The sequence below is a fragment of the Auxenochlorella protothecoides genome (assembly GCF_000733215.1).
Source record: "Auxenochlorella protothecoides strain 0710 unplaced genomic scaffold scaffold22, whole genome shotgun sequence".
Taxonomy (NCBI): domain Eukaryota; kingdom Viridiplantae; phylum Chlorophyta; class Trebouxiophyceae; order Chlorellales; family Chlorellaceae; genus Auxenochlorella; species Auxenochlorella protothecoides.
The window spans coordinates 229,347-248,343 of NW_011934209.1; the positions used below are offsets into that span (position 1 = coordinate 229,347).

An 18,997-nucleotide genomic window follows, 5' to 3' on the forward strand; every position below is an offset into this window, starting at 1 on the left:
CGCGGGCGGCGCGCCCAGGTCGCGCACCAGGGCGGTGATCACCTCCGCCCAGCCCTGCTCCGCGGCGACGTGGAGCGGGGTGCGCCCCTCCAGGCTGGCCGCGCCGGGGGCCGCGCCGGCCGCCGCCAGCTCGCGCACGCAGGCGGCCCGGCCCCAGGCCGCAGCGGCGTGCAGCGGCGTGCAGCCGTCGCGGTCCGCCGCGTCCACCTGCGCGCCCAGGCCCAGCAGCGCGCGCAGCGCCGGCAGCCGCCCCTCGCCCGCGGCCAGGTGCAGCGGCGTGGCGCCGGCCGCGTCGCGCGCCTCCGGCTCGGCCGCCGCATCGGCGCACAGTGCGCGCAGCGCGTCCACGTGGCCGTACGCCGCCGCGTGGTGCAGCGGGGTCCACCCCTGCGCGGCGGGCGCGTGGAAGCCGGGACGCGGCGGGGGCGAGCCCCACAGTGCGCGCAGCGCGGCCACGTCCCCCGCCGCGGCGGCCAGGTGCGGCGGCGCCCAGCCCAGCGTCCGCGCCGCCACGCACAGCGGCGAGCCGGGCGCCGGCGGCGCCGCGGAGCAGGGCTGCGGGGCCGCGTCCTCCGGCCCTGCAACGGCCCCGGTCCCCCGCTCGGCGCCGACGGCCAGCGCGGCACTCTCCCAGCCCAGGTGCAGGTAGCCCAGCAGGTCCTGCATGCAGCCGCGTGCCGCCATGGCGTGCATGGGCGTGCGGCCCGCCGCGTCGCGCGCCAGCGCGTCCGCCATGCGCAGGACAAGGGCTGCGCCGTTGGCCACTGCCGCCAGGTGGAGTGGTGTGCAGGAGAGGAAGTCGCGGGCCAGCAGCACCTGGGGGCCGGCGCTCAGGAGCAAGTCCACGCACTCCAGGTGGCCCCGCATGACGGCGTGGTGTAAGGGGGTGCGCCCCTCCAAGTCCCTGGCCAGCAGGTCCGCATCCTAGAAGGAAGGGGGGGGGGCGCGGGGGTTGTGCAAAGGGGTTGAAAGGGCTCCGGGCATGTGAAAGGCAGGTGTTGGACTCGTGAAAGCCAGGACCATTGAAACATGGGATATGGCAGGAAGAGCATACAGGCTGTGGGGACCTTTGTGAACACCATCTGGTCAGTCATGATATTTGAAGGAACAACTGCCCTGCAGGGAGCTACCCGTCATGTGCATGTCAGTCGTGGGGAGGGTCAACCAATCCCAAACTCTTGACACACCAACGCCACATCACAGAGAGCACTGGAGTGCCTGAGTCCTCGGCCACTGCCATCGGCCCCTTACAATCGCATGCACGCCCTTCGCACCTCATGGCTGAGGAGCTGCGTGAGCAGCGTCACATCCCCGCTCTGGGCTGCGCGGTGCAGGGGGGTGGGCTCCAGGGGAGAGGGGGCGTAGTACATCCCTGCCGCTCGCGCGTCCAGGCCCTGCATGAGGCATGCGGAGCGGTGGTGACGCTCATGACACGGGCGTGGCGGGGCAGGGCCCCTGTGTGGCCTGCGACAGCCCGGACACGACAGAGACGCCTAGCGTTAACAAAGCTTCCATGGTACCGCCCCCCTCTCACCCCCGCCACCACGTGTCGAGATGGAATGGAGGACTCGATCCGATATATGGAAGGGCAGGTGGACTCGACACTGAGTAAAGGTGGTGTTGGCAGGATGGAGTGCTCGCCAGCATGGGCTGGGGGAAGAGCGGTCACCGCAAGGACTGGTCAGGGGCGATGGTCAGCATGATGCGCTATGTCAGACATGGCAAGGGGTTCAGTATGTGTTGCAATGCGATGGCAAGCCTCTTGGCCGGAGGCTGGGGCGATCGGGCGAGAGTCTGTGCCTGTCCCACCTCGACTGTGGCGGGAATGTGGATGGGGGATTCCGGACTTTGTATTTGAAGAGTCGTGTCCCGGGGATCGAAACCCTCACCTTGGGAGCACATCGTGGCTCTTGGAGCGACGAAGAAATTTTCAGCACGGTAGCCAGAGAATTGCAAATGCCTGGAGGCCCCGAGATGCAGTGCGAACCCCCAGGCCTGGAGACTCTCGGCCTTTGTGTGAGGCTGCTCCCTCCGCGGGGCACTCAGACCCCCAGACCCTCCCAATGAGGCACCGGTTGTCCAAGGATGTGCAGCTCCTGGCCCTGCGATCGCGCCAGCTGTGGTCTGGGATGCCCTCCAAGGGAGGGGTTGCCCCAGGGGTGCCAAAGCCCGAGGCTGCACCCTCGGCGCTGGGCGGCAGCGGCACTCTGCCGGAGAGCCGCCTGTCCTGGGCGGATCCCCGGCGCCCCGTGAGCATCAGCCAGGGCGCCCTGGCTCTCATCCTCATGGGTGGCGTCGCCCTGGGCGCGCAGCACGACAGGCTGGGCGTGGCGCAGCACGGCGGGGCAGCCTCCACGCCATCTTCTACGCCGGGCGCTGCGTCGGCCCTCTCCCACCAGCTGGCAGGTGCAGCGCGTGTGTGTTGATGAGGATGGAGGCATTGGATGGTATGGAAGGCCAGGGGGAGGTCGCAGGGATCTCTGGACGAGCGGCGGGGATGGAGGGGGGATGCGCCGGGGAACAGGCTGACTTTCTGGAGCGTCCTCGCGCCCCACCCTGTGCTCCCTCCCACCACAACGCTCCTCATCCCCTTCATGAACGACGACGCCCCTTCACTCCTCCCCCGGGACCACCAGGGCACCTGCCGTCTTTCGGCGCCCTGTCCCAGGCCGCTCCCGGGCCCCCCTGCCTCTCCCCCCACTTCATCGCGGACGCGGCAGCCAAGGCCGCCCCCGGCGTGGTCAACATCGTGGTGGTCGGCCGCGGCCCCTTCCCCGTCGGCTCCTCCGGCTCCGGCTTCCTGTGCGACCCCGATGGCACCATCCTGACCAACGCGCACGTGGTGGCGGACGCGCTGCCCGCGCCGCGCCGCGGCGGCGGGGCCGCCGGCACCCCCGCCGGCGCCGGTGGCGCCGTGACTGTAACGCTGCAGGACGGGCGCGTGTTTGAGGGGCGCGTGGTCTCCTCCGACGCCGTCTCTGACCTGGCGGTGGTGCGCGTGGAGGCTGGCGCGCCGCTGCCCTGCGTGCGGCTGGGCTCCGCCTCCCGCCTCCGCGTCGGGGAGTGGGTGGTGGCCCTGGGCTCCCCCCTGCACCTCCAGAACAGCGTCACCGCGGGCATCGTCTCCTGCGTCGACCGCCGCGCGGCCGAGCTGGGCCTGGCCGGCGCGCGCACCGACTACATCCAGACCGACGCCGCCATCAACCGCGGGAACAGCGGCGGGCCGCTGCTCAACCTGGCGGGCGAGGTGGTGGGCATCAGCTGCATGAAGGCCCTGGCCGCCGACGGCGTCTCCTTCGCCATCCCCGTGGACACCGCGATAGACGTCATGCGCCAGCTGGCGGCGCACGGCCGCGTCATCCGGCCCCACGTCGGCATCAAGATGCTGGAGCTGACGCGGCACAGCGCCGCGCGCTTCCGCGAGCGCGACCCGGGGTTCCCGGACGTGACCGCGGGCATCCTGGTGCCGGCGGTGACGCCCGGGTCGCCCGCCGACCGCGCCGGCCTGCGCCAGGGGGACGTGGTCACGGGGTGGGCCGGCGCGGCGCGCGGCGCGCCTCCCACCACCAAGGCCCTCGTCGCCGCGCTGGGGGACAGCATCGGCAAGCCCCTGGTGCTGCAGGTGGCCAGGCCTGGGGCGGGCACGCTCAGCCTGACACTGGTAGCGCAGGAGGTGCCGTGGGTGGGCGGCGCCGCGGGGGCGGGGCCAAACGGCAACGCCAGGCCCTGAGCGCGTGTGCCCCGACCCGCACCGCCGTCAGCGGACCCTCATCGGGAGGGGGCCAGGACCCCAAAGGTGCAGCGCCGATGTCCATGCGAGGGATGCTGGGCACAGCATGCTGTGCCTCATGGACACCCATCTTGGCCTGGGAAGATGTCATGGCAGCTGTACTACATCAAGCCCCCCAATCGCCAGGACCACCTGGGTACCACTGTCCCACAGACAGTCCTTGGTCTTGTACTCATCCCAGCAATGCAGCTGTGATGCACACCTGCCCCTCTACGCACGATTCATGGCATCTCTGTCCAAACTGACAGCATTGTCCCTGCCCACTCACCAGCATCCTGTGGCCACACATCAGCAACCCTTGAGGGCGAGCCTCGTACGCACAGCGCTGAGGTTTTGGCCCTGGGTATTCCTGACTTGCGACGGATGCCCACTGCTTCATGCACGCACATTGCGATCTGCCACCCTCAGATGTCCTCCTTAAGCCGGCGCCAGGTGGCGTGCACCTCAAATGTACAGAATTGTCGTTGCTGGCCTGGCAAGTGTCACAATTACGCAGGGCGGGGGAGGGGGTCAGTCATGCACACAGGAACGTCTTTAATGGGAAAGAGGGGTACAAAACGGTGCTGGGGTGTCAGCATCAGGAGCGGACTGCTAATGGCAGCGTGTACGTCCTGGCATGCCGTGTCGACAAGATCAGGGCAACGGGCGAGGGCGTCGTGCGCAGACTCGTGCGCGCTTCACTCTCCAACAGGAGCGAGGAACCAGTGTATGGGCGGTGGCTCGAGAGCGCGAGGGCACCCGCCGACGAGGGGCTCGGCCTGGACGATCAAGGTACACACTTGGGATGTGGAGGTCGATTCAAGCCGCAGACAGCTGTGGGTGGGAGGCGGTCTTGTGGAGGGGCAGGGAGGCAATGTCCCCCGTACTCTCCACGCGACACATGTCGGCCACGGAGGGCGGGCGTGTGGCGGGGGCCATGGGTACTAGGTCGCCCGCAGTGTCAGCCTCATGGGACACGAAGACCATGCCGGGTGGGAAGGCGGCCGCGTCTGCTGTGTCTGCCTCGATCAACGAACTGTGGACGGTAAGACTTTGGAAGATGGGGAACTCGCGGAGGCACACAATATCAGAGCATGACCTGTTACCGCGTTGATCTCATCTCTTCATCCGAGAGAAAACCACAACCCTTGCCTGTCACTGGCGAAGAGGAGGCCGTCGCTGAGCAGGGCAGCTCCCCAGTAGAGGGGCTCCTCGCCACCCGCGTCCCTCCCCGCCATGATTCGTAGGCAGCTGCAAAAATTGTGCACTGGTAGTTCAGTTTAACAGGCGAGGCATGCTGGCCTTTCTATAAAATGACGAAGGCATGCGCTAGGAAACTCAAATCTCCCCAAAATACCTTACCTCCGGTCAAAGAGGACAAACGCAAAAGGGCCTTGGAAAACTTGGAGTGCGGAGAAGTTTGGTCGCTCCCTGGCGATATCTGTGCACCAGTCATCCTCGTACTTTTGAAGGATGTAACTGGCCTCCTCTATATCCTCCAGAGGATCTAAGCGGAGGGAGGAAGAAGAAGATACTGAGTTGCCGTGCAGAACTCCAGACAGTATTTCTAGGTGTGGAGCAGGACCCAAGCAACCATGAGGTGGGGTTGGAGCCTTGCCGACTACTCACTTCTTAGAGAACCCTTGAAAAACACGCTGACATCCCCATCGGTAGCAACTTGGTGGCGGTCAGAGGCCAAATACCTGTGGTGGATATAAAAGGTGTTCATCCAACCATGGGAAAGTTGGGTGGCAACATGGGGCTTGGAAAGGTCCCTGGTCTCTCCATTGTCTCAGCATCCGCAACCCCACCGGAAACCCTAGTGCCCGGCCAGGGACTCACGCGATGCCGTTGCCACCCCCGCCGAACATGTGCTCCTGGACGTAGCCCCTCTGGCGCCTGGGCAGGCTGCTGTACAGATTATCCAGCAGCGAGGCCAGGAAAGATTCTTCTTCCGGTGTCACCATGAGCGTGTTCTTCCGCTTAGTGGGCGAAAGGAGACTCTTCCGCTGCTTGCCGAAAACGACCAACATCTTGACAAGGCGTGGAAGAGAGCCTTCCCGACACGCCTCCGAAATCAAATTGTGAGATAATGATGCTTTCTGGGTTCCTAGTTGGGGCAGATGACCCTTGTCGCCGTGGGTTGCTCTGCCCCATGACCCCCGAATCTGGGGAGTGCTGAGTCATCACTCAAATCTTGGTAGTTGGTCCCACGCAAAAGCGAGATGTTCCTTTCACCCGCCTGTGACCGTGCTAGAGCATAGCAAAGAGCGAATGTGTGTATTTAGAGACGCTTCCAGCAGCCAGGGGCTTCACCTGACTTCCATGCTGTTCCTGCATTGCATGGGGCACATGGCTGGTGCACAGCTTTTGCAATATAGACTCTTCAAGGGTGCCACAACCTCACCACCTGGGCATCGATGAATGTATAGAATTAGGTACAAGTGGAATAACAAACGACTGAGTGCCCCTTGCATTCTTCAGAATGACTCCTGGGCCATCATGCATGCGTCGCGGCAATCTGATCGCATTGGGATCGGAGCCCGGAACTGTGGCCTCTAGATCCTTGTGAGCGAGCAGGAAATTGGGAGACAATTAGGTTCTGTATATTGCAATGAATGCGATCATCTTGTCAACCTCATCGGCGCAGCGGAGCACAGCAAGCTCCAAAGCCTTCACGGCCACACTCCCCCGGCCAAAGCGACCATGCAGGCTTCCTGTACATCAAAGGTTGCCACCGCGACCGTGTTCACCCTGAGCTAGGAATGAAGTTGATATTACTCATGAAGTGTGAAGCGGCATCCTCCGTGACTGGCGCCCTGTCCTGCCCTCTGCGAGATTTATGTCACGCGCTGGGCCGTGCCATCACCCTTCCCCCCCTTATTTGCACCCATACTCGCAGGCCGGCCCAACGGCGCATCATCTCTCTACTCATCCCTTCACCCGCCAATCTCACGTCCCATGTCCTGCATGCCACCGGGAGTGATGCTGTCGAGGTCGACATTGAGGAGGATACGGTGAGCCTCGGTGCGAGGAGGGCATGGCCAGTGTGTGCAGCCTGGTATGCCCCGAGATCCCTAGAGTTACTTGGCTCATCTGGAGGTGCGATGGTAGCTATGCCATCCCCACGCATCCCCTTGCATTCCTCCCAGATGGAACGCATGGAGAAGACGATGGAGGCCACTCGGCGCAGCTTCGGCACCGTCCGCACCGGCCGTGCCAATCCAGCCGCCCTGGACCGGGTCATGGTGAGAGGGAGGGATCTCTGTTGTCCTGGCTACACTCGTTGCATATGTCCTGAGCGGCGGCGGCTATCTTGAGAGATGCGCAGCCTTGTCGGGTCGAGGTTCCCACCCCAGGAGTGCAGGTTTGACCCTCTGATTGCCCACACTGCCAGGTGGACTACTACGGCGCGCCGACCCCGCTCCGCCAGCTGGCAGGCATCAGCGCCCCCGAGGCCTCCCTGCTGGTCGTCCAACCTTACGACACCTCCGCCATTGCAGTGATCGAGAAGGCCATCATGCAGTCTGACCTGGGCCTCACCCCCAACAACAACGGCCGCCTCATCCGGCTCCAGATCCCGGCGCTCACCTCGGTGAGGCCAGAGGGGCGCTGAATGGGGGGCCTGGGAGGGGAGCATGCCTCCAGCTACCCAAGGGGGAGTTAGGCGTCCTGCTCGTTCGCTTTGCCTTGCCCTTATGAGAGACCTGTGCCCTCTCACACTGAGCCTTTCCCCATGCCACCTCAGGACCGGCGCAAGGAGATGACCAAAATTGTTGCCAAGCTGGCCGAGGAAGGCAAGGTGGCCATAAGGTGCGGCTGGCTCGCAGCGGTGTGTATCTTTGGGCGATCATAGGCACCCACTGCTGCTCTGGAGGCAGCCAGCCCTGGCAAAGTAGGCCCCTGTGCATCGAGGGAGAGCATGCCTCTATCTTCACACCATATTCCCCCCTTGCCACCTCGGCAGGAATGTGAGGCGCGACTCGATGAAGGCCATAGAGAAGCGTGAGAAAGAAAGTGCAATCGGCGAGGACGAGCGCAAGGACCTGGAGGATGCCGTGCAGGAGCTGACGAACGAGTACGTCGCCAGCATCGACGCGCTGGCCAAGTCCAAGAACGAGGAGCTGACCACGGTGTAGGCGCTGGAACTCTTGGTGAGCGACTCGCATTGTTTTTCTTTCATGGCCAGTAGGATTGTGGTTGCATCCTCTCTTTCTCCTTCTTGCCTGGCATGTGCTGGCAGGCCAGAGCGCAACACTCGGCAGCGACATGCGGGGTCCTGAACACCATTGCAACAAGGAACAGGCGACGGAACCTGGGCTGTCAGCAATCAATAGCGCCCAGACAACTGCCAAGCAGATTGCATCAGTGAATGTCCACCCGATCACGCAGGGCGCATCAGTCCTTCTTCCCAGTTATCCGGCCGAAGAAATTCTTGGCCTTGTCCACCACCGTGTCCTCCAAGTCCTCCTCGGGGGGGATGATGATCAGGTCGGCGGGCAGGTACCACTCCTCGGGCTTGGTCTTGTCCCTGGCAGATGGCAAGGTGGGGTCACAGGTTCAGCCAGGGTGCAGCGTGAATAGGCGAATTGTATTGTATGGGACCAGAACTCTCGCGCTGCTGATCTCATAATTGCAAGGACATCATGAAGAGGAGCCCACCCATCCTGTAAATACACTTCGCTCCCCATACCTGATCTTGAAGGCATACTCAAACTCCTTGGTCTCCTTGAAAAATGGGTACTGGTTCCGCAGCTGGCGCTCAACCTCCAACCGATCCTGCATGGAGGGATTGGGAGGGACCAAAGTGGAACCTCTTGGGCACATGGAAGGGCACACTGCGCAGCAGGCGTCACATGAATCTATAGGTCCAATGCAAAACACCCGCCAGCAGGCTGCCGTGGCCTGCAGCATTCCCCTGCATCCATGACAACGAGCCCGCCCAGGCCACTCCACCTTGTATAGGCCCTGCGCTATGTTCCGGATGAGGGTGTTGGTGTACATCTTCTTTCCCAGGTTCCCCTGCATGCTCTTCACCAGCATGTTGGCCGCGGTGCCCCCCTTCATGATGGACAGGGGCACCCACTTCATCAGCTTCTTGCTGCGCACAAACATCACAAACTCCTCGTTCTTGGGATCGGGCTCCGGAGTGGGCGGTTTCTGTGCAGAGTGAAGGTGGTGGTGACCGGCTGCATGTCGTGGGGGGCAGGCGAAGGCACTCTGGATCGGTGTCCATGCGTATAATGAGCCGCTCTGGCCGAGCAGGCGGGATGAGGACTTGCTCAGGTCCAGGTGACCTCCCCATGTCCCGCATCACTCACCGGCATGGTGGGAGGCCCACCACTCCTGCCACCTTGTCTCAGCCTCTGCTTTCCTTTGGCAGCCCGCACCTGTCGCGGGGACATGACAGACCGGTGAGCCTCGGTGCGATGCTCTGGCTCGCGGCATCGGACCCCATGCTGCATGGTATTGCAGGGGGCCTGCCCACCCCACACACCCCACCGTGACGAGCCGGGGCCTCGCGACGGCGGGAGTCGAGGTGAAAGCAGTAATGCCGACATGTCCTCCGAAAAATGACCTGCATGGCGAGGGTCGGAAGGGTGGGATGTCCGCGCATGGAGGTGCCACTGCTCCTGCAAGCGGGACCCCATTGCTCACCTGCCACAACTAGCTGGAGCGAGGGCAGACATCCTGCCTGAATGCGTCACCGGGGCACAGTGGTTGATTGCGGCAGTATACTAGCCTGGTCTCGGCGGGGTCCATACAATCGCTGGGTTGCGTGCTGGGCCCCCTCTGCTCGACCCTCTAAATGAAAGGGATCGGATCAGCCGTGCGGACGCGAGGCACAGCACGCACGCTGCCCAGCCCCCTTCATGACCATCCGGCATGTGCACCCTCGTCCCACGCAGGCGCACGGAGTGATGCCCAACCTGCTCTGTGGTCATGGAATCACTCGTTGATTGTTACCCTGGCGAGGCAGCGCCAGCGGCCGCCAGGCCTGCCAACCGCCCCGTCGCCCATGCCCAGTAAAAGTTGAACCCCCCGATGCGCCCGTGCACATCAAGCAGCTCCCCACATATGTACAGGGAGGGCACGACCTCGCTCTCCAGGGTCGACCAGTGCACCTCCTCCAGCGGCACCCCCCCGCCGCACACCTCGGCCTGCGTGTGCATGCGGGAGGGCGGGGGGTTTGAGGATCCCAGGGGTCCAGCAAGGAGTGCGACACGACCTGAGGCTCAGGCCAATACCACGATGCATCCCCAGACTCACACAGGCTACGCCGGTCTCCTCCACCCACCCACCTTGGCAAAACCCTCGTCGCCGCTGACGGGCAGCTTCCACCCCGCCAGGGTCGCCAGCAGGGCCTCGCGCTGGGCACGGGTGATGCTCGCCAGCCTCTCCTCGGGCGCGACGCCCGCCTCCTGGCACAGCGCGGCCGCCAGGCGCGCCGGCACGCCGTGTGCCTTGAGCGTGGCGCCCGCGCCCTTGCCGCCGGGCGTGGCGCGCAGGACCGCCTCCCAGCCCTGCCGGTCCAGACCCGTCCAGCTGAGGTAGAGGTCTGCCAGGTTGGGTCAGAGGAGAAGGTGTGCGGTGGAAGAGGCTGCTGGAGGTGATGGTCAGGCGCCGGGATGCTTGATTGCATGCACGTCGCGTCCTCAACAGTGATCCCTCCGAGCTGAGTGGGCAGGTGCCCAGATGTGCAGCCAGGGGTCTGCTGTGCTGCACCTCCACGCCCCCTATTCCCTTGGGAGCCTGTGTTCTTGCGGCCGCTTCCGCACCACGCACATCACCCTCCTCCCCGCAAGCCCTCCTTCCTCACCGGCGCCGGGCGCCTGGCGTGGGGCCTTCCCTTTTGGCAGCGCCTCCTCGCCCACCCGCACCATGCCCGCCCGGACGGCATGGTGGGACAGGTCCAGCACCGCCGGCCCCGAGTAGCCGCGGTGGGTCAGCAGCACGTCCCCGCGCGGCGACACCTGCAACGCGCGCCTCGACCCCGGGCGCCTCGCCTCCAGCGCTGCGCCGTGCACTGCCAACCCCGCCAGGCGCGCGCCGCCGGGGTGCCGCCCCGTCAGCGGTGTCAGAGCCGGGAAAGGGGCGCGCACGGCGTGGCCCAGTGCGCCCAGCGCGCCGTACCCGTCCCCCGTCGTGCCCAGCGCGGGGAAGGAGGCGCCCCCGGCCGCCATGACCAGGGCGGCGGGGCGAGGGGCCGTGGCAGCGCCAGCCGCGAGGCCCAGCGCCCAGCCGCCGCCGCCGGCGGGGACCGGGGCGCCGCAGGGCGAGCGGTACCGCACTCTGACCCCGGCCCGCAGGCAGGCGCCCAGCAGCGCGTCCCGCACCGTCTTGGCGGAGTTGGTGGTGGGGAAGTACTTGTTGGTGGCCGGGTCCAAGGACAGACGGATGCCCAGGTCGCGCTCCAGCCTGCACGCCGAGGGAGGGCAGAGGAACGCACAGGTCGCAGGCCTGGGGCGAGGGGCATTGAGTCTCCCAAGGGATTTCCATCGAGCGATAGTAAACACCTTCTGCAACGACACCCCCGGCCCACACCGTGCCGGGCTGCCCCAGCCGACGCTCACCACTCCTTGCACGAGGATAGGCTCCAGTGAGATAGGATGACGCGCACCCCGGCAGCCCGGCTGCTGGTCTGGAAATCCAGGTCCACATCCACGCTCCCAGGCAGCACATTACTACCAGGGTTGGGGGTGTTTGAGGAGGGGCTTGACGTATCGTGGCATGACTATAGGCAGCTCTGGCCCAATAAGACCATGCATATCAGTCCAGAGCCCTGCATTGCTTGGCCTCACCATCTGGTGCCGCCTGAGATGAGGATCTTCTTGCCGGCCTCATCTGTCTTTTCATATACAGTCACCTGGGACGGTGAGATACAAGCTTTCATAGGAGCACGTCGGATGGGCCGGTCACTTGGAAAGCCCTATCTGACCACCCATACGCTACCCAACCTCAAGCACCTGGGCCCCAGCCTTGGCTGCAAAGTAAGCGGCGGTGAGACCTGCCGCCCCAGCACCAATTACAGCCACCCTCTTCTGTTCAGTGGACAGGCAAACGATGTTTAGCCTTCCTTGCAGCTTCATGCGACCGTAAGGGCTGCAGTGCCGCGTGGGAGTGGGAGGGGCCCTCGTGCCACCCCATGCCCATCCACCTGTATGCATGCGGGCTACATGGGCCATGGCATTGTGGTTTCGATATCGCAATGCTATTCTTGATGCTCGCTTCTGGTTGTAACAGCATCATGTTCAGAATCTATGCATCCGAATCACCACGCCATAGCGTCACTCTTCGCGCGCGCCCTACCAGGTCCGCAACAACCATCCGATCAATGTGCGGAATCGTTGCCTGTCCATGGATTCCAAATTCCTCAGGATTGTTTCGGTATAAACATGACCTCGATCTTCTTGCCAGATCAACCGATGGGCCGGTGAGAGGTGCGCTTGGTAGTCTGAGCATGTCTCCCCCACTACGCTTCACGGATCTAGGTGTCCACTTCACATGCACCGTGGATGACCTGAGCGGTACCTGGTCCAAGATAAGACCTGTGAGACGGTGGTCCGGGGGAATGCTCCAGGTGCAGTGCCCAGGCTATCTCGCCTGAGATCACATAGCCCGGAGCCTGCTTCCTTTCGCCGCAGTACCTGGAGGCACGGCTCCCACTGCGGCATGCCCAGTTTCGCAACAGCCTTGGTGTCTCGTCCACCCTCGACGAGCTGCATCTGAGGTGTGCGGTTGATGGGGCAACTTGATTGTCACAGGAGGCGCTCAAGCGTGTGGGGGCCCAGATGGAGTGCCACCCCTTCACTCCCACTGCCCTCCTCCCAGATACGTCAATACCGGCGATGCCTATGTGCAGCGCCTGCGCCAGCTGTCCTACAGCCCGGTCACGTGGTTCCGCAACCCCTTCTGCCAGCTTGTGCTCTTCTCCTGCGAGGACGTGGAGGAGTATAAGCGCCTGCACCGGCCCCAGATCCGAGCTATCGCCGACCCTGAAGCCCGCACAGCTGTGGCGCCAGAGCTGGTGATTGCCTACGTCGCCCCCGCCGCGGCGGACTCGAGGGCTACAGCCAAGGCACGAGGGGCCTGGGGGAACTTATTTGACAGGCTCTGGACTGTGTATTTTGGGATGCATGAAGGGTACCTGCACTACCAATGGGTTTTATGATGGCATCATGGGGCCCGCTGGCCGTGCCTGCAGCAGCTCTGGCCTGAGACTTGATCGGACGATGTCGTGCCTCAATGGGGCCTGAAGTGGGGAAAGTTTGGCAATCATTCTTGGCGCTGTAGACCCTCCACACTCCAATCCCTTCATGGACTCCTCATGCACAGGTATACGACACCATGCGCCGGGATTTTGCGTACAAGCGGCGGGATCGGTGCGTCCGGCTGGATCCGCCCCCCTCCACCGCCCCAGGGCCTGTGATGGGCACCCCCCGAGGTGCGGGCAGGGTGGATGTGTGACACAGGGCAGCCAGGCATTGCAGACATGCAGTGTTGTTCAGGAAGCTTGCACACAGACTTGGGAAGCGGGGGGGGGGGGCATTGGATGGTTTATTATAGAGTCCTCTGTTGATGGGCAGCTGCGTCGGGACTGAGGTCCGTTGGAGTGCCACTTCACCCCTGCCCACACCGCTCCCCTCTGCCCTACAGGGTCCATCGCTGGGCTGGAGATCCTGGAGTACCTGGTTCGCGAGGCCGTGATGCTCACCTTCGAGGCCCGCACTGGAGCCTACCAGGAGGAGGTGGGAGGTGGGGCTGGCTGCATTTAAGGCATGTTGCAGGCCGCAGCCTCATTTGTTGATGGGGCTGGTGAGACACTGTTATTCAAAGAGCTGGTCCCCTGGCGAGGTCCCACCGTTTTTTCCTATCCCCACAGATCCGGAGGCACATGAGCAATCGGCTGGAGGTGGGGTGGACCTTCACCCCCCTCTTCCTCATCAAGGACTCCCTGGCGGTCATGCTGGAGGCCGCAGGTGGGCCGAGGTGGGGTCGCGCGTGGCCAGCATGGCTATGTCAACCTGTTGCATGCGCCAGGCCGTGCCTTGACCCAGCGTGTGGTTGCCTTACCTTGGGTGTTGGGACCTGAGAAGGGTGCTCAGCATGCTCCCTCGATCACGAGGCAGTCAGCACCCCAGCATCTCACTCTGGCCCAGAGTCCACATCTCCCTGATCCCCCGCCCACTTGCCCCCTCCACGCCTTGCCATGCAGGAATGTACGAGGATGCGCTGCGGGAGTATGCCGAGCTGGATGTCTGCCATGCGGACACCGCAGCGCAGGCGCAGGCCTGGCAGCAGCAAGCGGCGACGCCGCTCCCCCCCGACCCGGAGGGCCCCTCGGCTGCTCCGCCCGACGAGGTGGGCCCCATGTGGATGCCCTGGCCCGGCATCCGCCGCACGGCGCTGGCCCTGCCGCAGGTCCCGGACTTTGTCATGCGCCAATTCCTCTTCGCCAGCCAGGCCAGGATCCTGCTCAAGCTGCGCCGATGGACGGAGGTGGATGGGCGACTGATTTGTATGTTTGGGGGGGCCTGCTCTGCGTAGGCGGCTCTGTGTGGGCCGCAGGGCAGTGAGGACGGCAAGGGGGGGCAGGAGGAGTTTGGTGTGACCGGCGATGGCTCTTGGGGGTTGTGGCGACCATAGGCAGGGAGTGCATGGAAGAGTGTCCCGCTTTCATCAAAGCACTGCGGTCAGGCGGTCACAATCACCAATGAACCCTCCTCCGTCCTCTCCAGCTGGCCGAGCGCGGCAAGGGCTTCATTGAGGCGGGCGGCGCCTGCTGGAGCGCGACGCGCCCCCCCCCGCCTCCTCCACCCTGCCAGCCACGTGGGCCTTTGCGGCCTACGCCACGCTGGCCAGCACGGTGCTGCACGCCGCGCGGGAGGGCGGGGCGCCGAGGCCCTCGTCCCCGGAGGCGCGCCGGCCCCGGGGCCCTGCACGGGCCGCCGAGCCCCGCGGGGCTGTGCCGGCCCAGCTGGGAGGGCCCTGCGCCGGCGCGCCTGTCGAGCCGGTGGAGGAGGCCGTGGCGGTGACGAGCGCGGCGTCCGATGTGGAGTGGGACCTCGGGCCCTTGCCCGACAAGAGGGCCGGCTGGCGGCTCCAGGCTGGGGGGCCCGGCCAGTCGCAGCCGCCGCACAGGGCTTCGGGGGCCTCACAGGCACACCCATCTACGAGAAGCTGAACGCCCACCCGAGCCGCCCCATCTCCGCCGAATTCATGACTCAAACGGCGCAGTCCGTCATCGACTTTGTTACCCCTCTGGTCAACGCCACCAACCTCCAGGTACACCTGGCCTGTCGCCGGTTTCCTGGCATGCGGTGCCTCGCGTGCATGAGTACATGCAAGACACTCTGCCGCGCCCAGCCGCCGCACGCCGGGTCATCGAGACCCCTTCCCCCGGTCACCCTGCGCAGGAAATCGCGGGTGCGGCCCTGCCCATGAGCGCCGAAGCCATCATGGAGAGCTTTGATTGGGTGGCATCTGCCTGGAAGGGTCGCATCGCTGAACTCGTGGGGGCACAGGACTATGCAGAGGCATGAGATGTTGATGTGCAGCATGTGTGTACCAGTCAACCCCGCCGACCCTTTTCCCAAGTCTGCGCCACAGCCCTGTCCCAGCACAAGACGGGCTCATAGCTCCGTGCTCGATTGTAACCCATCCCATCCCTTGCAAGAGAGTGTCATTGGGGCAGGGTAACCTCAAGGCCACATTTCAGGGCCAGGGGCGAGGTGAATAAGCTGGCACTCTTCCTAGAACAAGACGCTTAGGGCATGACGTTCCTGCCAGGAAAATACTCCCGAGACTGGGAAGCACTGGGGTCATGGATCCTTGTTCCTGAGGCGCATCGGATTCAGATTCTCAACTCGATGCTGCTCTTTAGAGCAACCACCTCGACCAGAGGCAGCGGGGTGCCCTTGCCAGCAAGTCTGAGTGCAGCATCCTAAAAGTCAATAGTCACATTCTTTCATTGATTGGAATGATATGACAGATCACGAGCGCATGGGATGAAGCATAGAAGGTGCACCTCAGGTACCTCGAGAGGCAGCACAGACTGCGTTGTCAACCAGTCTTCGGGGGCAGGCCGTCAAGAGTAGGGCGGGTTTGCATCATCATTGTCGTCTAACTTCGTATAATGTATGCTATCCGAAGTTATTACGTGGGGGGCCCGGCCAGTCGCAGCCGCCGCACAGGGCTTCGGGGGACGCGCCGGCGGCCCCGGCCCTCCACGTGGCCCTGGGCAGCGTGTTTGCGGCCGCCCGAGCCGAGCTGGACCGCGTGGCGGCGGGACGCCAGGCGGTGGATGGGGACCGCGCTGGAGTGGGCGAGGGCCTGACGCGGCTGCTCGACTCGGTCGACAGGTGGGTGGCAGGGAGTGGGGGGACGCCGTGCTGCCGTGAGGTCCAACCAAAAAGGGAGTTGGGAGCGCGGCATGGCATCCGAGGCGGTGCCCCCTCCTCCCCTCCCCCACTGCCCCTGGCCCTCAGACCTCTGGAGCAGACCGCTGAACGAAACCTACCTCACGCTCCCCACCCACAGGTCTGACCCCCTGCGCAACTGGGAGGGGGTGTCGGCCCGCTTCGCCGCCCTGCCGGCGGAGGGCGGCAGGCCGCCGACGCCGCGTCGGCTGCACCCCGCCCCGGACACGGCGTCCCAGGACGGCGAGGAGTCGCTGGACGCCGTGGATCTCGACGCCCGCGCCCCCAGCGCGCGCAGCGTGACGCCCCGGGCGCAGGGCGAGGAGGGGGAGGGAGCGACTGCGTCACAGGGCTACGGCGAGGCGGGCGAGATCGTGCCCGCGCCCCATGCGGTCACAGAGGCCGGGTCGCGCGATCCGGGCAGCCTGGTGGCCCTCGTCGCGCACAGCCGCCACATCAGCACGACGTCCTTGGAGAGCGCCAGCGCCAGCGGCGATGACCGCCAGGCGGGGGACGCCGGGGTCGGAGTGGCCTCGGCCCACTTCAGGCGCCGCTCGGCCGTGGACACCAGCGCTGCCGGTGAGCTGCGGTGCGCTCTTGCTTGGGTGGGGTGAGCCGTGCAACCCAAAGGGGCTTGGGCAGGAGTGGTCCAAGGTTGGGCGAGCACCGCGTCAGGGGCGAATGCTCAGGGAGTGACGGCCCTGAGGGTTCCGACCGCCTGGCGGCGCTCCTGGGGACCCTGCGCACCTGCCTGCACGGCTCCGCGTTTGCACCTGGCAGCAGAATCTCTGAAGCGACGTGCAGGCCCACCCGTCATCACGGCCCCGCTCCTCGCAGAGGCGGTGGTGTCGCGCCCGGGGTCGCATACCCGCGCCCACGGCCCCGGCACGCCGCCGCTGCCGGGGCCTGGCCAGGGCATCACCGCACGCACGCACAGCGCGCCGCCCACGACGGCGCCCACGGTGTCCGACTACCTGGACCCTCGCTTCGTGGAGCAGCAGGTGCGGGTGTGCATGCTGGGTGTGTGTGTGGGAGGGGAAGGGGCACTTTCCAGGGGGGGGAGGTGACAGTCATCAAGGTGAAGGGCCAGGTGCCATCGGGCCTGCATGGAGGTGGGAGCAGGTGGAACCATGCCACAATAAGCAGCTCCTGCTCGCGCCAGGCACACGTGTGGAGTCTCATCGAATCGCCCCCGCCACCACGACGCGAACACAGGTGTTCTCCTCCCTGGGTCCGATCCCCCCCGCCCCCGCCCCGCCGGCGCCGGCGTCGCCGGACCCCGGCCCCGCCTCTCCCCCCCGACATTGGCGCCTGCGCGCTGCGCTGGCCGACCCACAGGCCTTCCTGGGCCTCTGGCTGGGCCTGAGCATGTGGGCCGCCGCATGCTTCTCGCTGGCGAGGCGCGAACGCACCGCGCGCCTCCTGCGCGCCGACGCCGCGGCGCGGCTGCTGGGCGCGGGCGCGCGCCGCGCGGCGGCCGACCTGCTGGACGCCGCGGCGCGGGCGGCGGCGCACGACGGCTGGCCCGCGGTGCTCCTCCCCCTCCTCCGCCTCCTCCTGGACGCCCTGGAGGGCGGGGCGGGTGGGCCCGAATGGGATGGAAAGGAGGGCAAGGATGGCGAAGGTGGTGTCCCACCAGGCGGCAGCCCCACGAGCGACGACTCCAGCGGCGAGGCGTCGGCCGCGGCGGGGACCAGGAGCCTGCTCGCGGCGGCGGCGCTGCTGGGCCTGGAGGCCGGGGCGGGGTCAGCGGACCAGCCGGCGCAGGACGGCACGGCGGCAGCACGCGCCGCCCGGCGTCTGCTGGCCGCCGCCGATCGGTGCGGGGGGAGCGGGGGGTGGGCGGCGGCGGCCGAGACTCGCCTGGACGGCGCCTTTGCGCTTTCGGCGCGGCTGGCCCCCGGCTGCGGCGCCCGCTTCTTCGGCCGCGACCCGCCGGGCGCCGGCGCGCCCGGCGCGGCGGTGGGCGACGGCGTGCGCGTGGAGGTGGTGCTGCGCAACCGCCTGCCCCTGGCCCTGCCGCTGGCGGGGCTGGGGCTCACGCTGGCGCTGCTGGAGGAGGTGCCCGAGTCTTCGATCTCCGGCGCTGCGCCAGGGGGCCTACAGGCGCCGGCCACGCCCTCGGGCCCGGTGGCATCGCCGCTGGGCGCGGGGCACTCCAACGCCGCCCCCGTGCCCCCCACCCCCCGGCCCCTGTCCCCGACCTCGCCCACGCTGGGCACCGATGGCCGGGGTCCGCCGGCACACTTTGCGGTCGTCGGCGAGGGCCCCGCGCGGGACGATGCTGTCGGCCTGCGCGGCGTCTCCGCCCAGGGTCGCCCGGTGACCTGGCGCGAGACGTGCCTGCTGGAATCCGGCCCGCCGGTCATCGTGGTCGGCGATCCCGGCACACAGGAGGACGAGGGCGAGAGCTTCGAGGGAGTCCCGGCTTCGGGCACCGACAACCTGCCTTCTCCAGGCACCAGGGACCACCCGTCCCCCACCCCCCTCGCGCCGTTGCCCCCCGGCGAGACGCGGCTGCGCTTCACGGTGAGCCCGCTGCGTCCCGGCGTGCTGGTCCCCCGCACGCTCCGCGCGCTGCTGGCCGGCCAGACGCTGGAGGTGCCCGTGGCGGGCCCCGCGACCCGCGCCGCCCCCGTCCACCCCCGCGACGCGCGGCACGGCCCCGCGGTGGCCCTGGTCTCGGCGCCGAGGCCACACGCGGCCGCCGCGCCCGCGCCGGGCTGCGCCACGCTGGTCGCCGGCCAGGCGCAGTGGCTGGGCTTGCACGTGGGCCTCGCGGACTGCGCCGCGCGCGGCGCGCGGGTGG

At 66.2% G+C, this 18,997-nt stretch overlaps 6 protein-coding genes across 6 annotated transcripts in view; 3 read left to right on the top strand and 3 right to left on the bottom strand.

The window, feature by feature from the left end:
- F751_2337 (Cortactin-binding protein 2) overlaps positions 1–1,370 on the bottom strand; it is a gene marked incomplete at both ends in the record, with an annotated part of 5,512 nt that extends 4,142 nt beyond the window's left edge. Inside the window, 3 exons of the mRNA XM_011399205.1 lie at positions 329–387; positions 586–924; positions 1,275–1,370. Coding sequence (XP_011397507.1) covers positions 329–387; positions 586–924; positions 1,275–1,370 — 494 coding nt within the window. The remainder of the gene's footprint in view (positions 1–328; positions 388–585; positions 925–1,274) is intronic.
- Positions 1,371–2,063: 693 nt separating this feature from the next.
- Positions 2,064–3,985, top strand: F751_2338 (Putative protease Do-like 14; the record flags this gene model as incomplete). Its single annotated transcript, XM_011399206.1, has 4 exons — positions 2,064–2,406; positions 2,637–2,839; positions 2,933–3,520; positions 3,887–3,985. The coding sequence occupies 4 exons, from the start codon at positions 2,064–2,066 to the stop codon at positions 3,983–3,985; spliced, it is 1,233 nt and encodes a 410-aa protein (XP_011397508.1).
- Positions 3,986–4,588: 603 nt separating this feature from the next.
- Positions 4,589–5,802, bottom strand: F751_2339 (hypothetical protein; the record flags this gene model as incomplete). The annotated part of the gene is made up of 2 exons (XM_011399207.1): positions 4,589–4,805; positions 5,612–5,802. The coding sequence occupies 2 exons, from the start codon at positions 5,800–5,802 to the stop codon at positions 4,589–4,591; spliced, it is 408 nt and encodes a 135-aa protein (XP_011397509.1).
- Positions 5,803–6,475: 673 nt separating this feature from the next.
- F751_2340 (Ribosome-recycling factor) lies at positions 6,476–7,908 on the top strand (the record flags this gene model as incomplete). Its single annotated transcript, XM_011399208.1, has 6 exons — positions 6,476–6,516; positions 6,672–6,786; positions 6,922–7,017; positions 7,167–7,364; positions 7,518–7,582; positions 7,737–7,908. The coding sequence occupies 6 exons, from the start codon at positions 6,476–6,478 to the stop codon at positions 7,906–7,908; spliced, it is 687 nt and encodes a 228-aa protein (XP_011397510.1).
- Positions 7,909–8,167: 259 nt separating this feature from the next.
- On the bottom strand, positions 8,168–11,859 carry F751_2341 (Uncharacterized protein YhiN; the record flags this gene model as incomplete). Its single annotated transcript, XM_011399209.1, has 10 exons — positions 8,168–8,300; positions 8,463–8,548; positions 8,726–8,958; positions 9,846–9,930; positions 10,072–10,328; positions 10,590–10,743; positions 11,062–11,188; positions 11,344–11,454; positions 11,572–11,636; positions 11,737–11,859. 10 exons carry the CDS (start codon positions 11,857–11,859, stop codon positions 8,168–8,170), a joined length of 1,374 nt encoding a protein of 457 aa, XP_011397511.1.
- Positions 11,860–12,230: 371 nt separating this feature from the next.
- The window catches only part of F751_2342 (Trafficking protein particle complex subunit 10), a gene marked incomplete at both ends in the record, with an annotated part of 11,314 nt that continues 4,547 nt past the window's right edge, over positions 12,231–18,997 (top strand). The window contains 12 exons of the mRNA XM_011399210.1: positions 12,231–12,320; positions 12,415–12,500; positions 12,602–12,932; positions 13,106–13,214; positions 13,427–13,518; positions 13,653–13,749; positions 13,986–14,269; positions 14,912–15,055; positions 15,187–15,246; positions 15,923–16,131; positions 16,310–16,767; positions 17,026–17,189. Coding sequence (XP_011397512.1) covers positions 12,231–12,320; positions 12,415–12,500; positions 12,602–12,932; positions 13,106–13,214; positions 13,427–13,518; positions 13,653–13,749; positions 13,986–14,269; positions 14,912–15,055; positions 15,187–15,246; positions 15,923–16,131; positions 16,310–16,767; positions 17,026–17,189 — 2,124 coding nt within the window. The remainder of the gene's footprint in view (positions 12,321–12,414; positions 12,501–12,601; positions 12,933–13,105; positions 13,215–13,426; positions 13,519–13,652; positions 13,750–13,985; positions 14,270–14,911; positions 15,056–15,186; positions 15,247–15,922; positions 16,132–16,309; positions 16,768–17,025; positions 17,190–18,997) is intronic.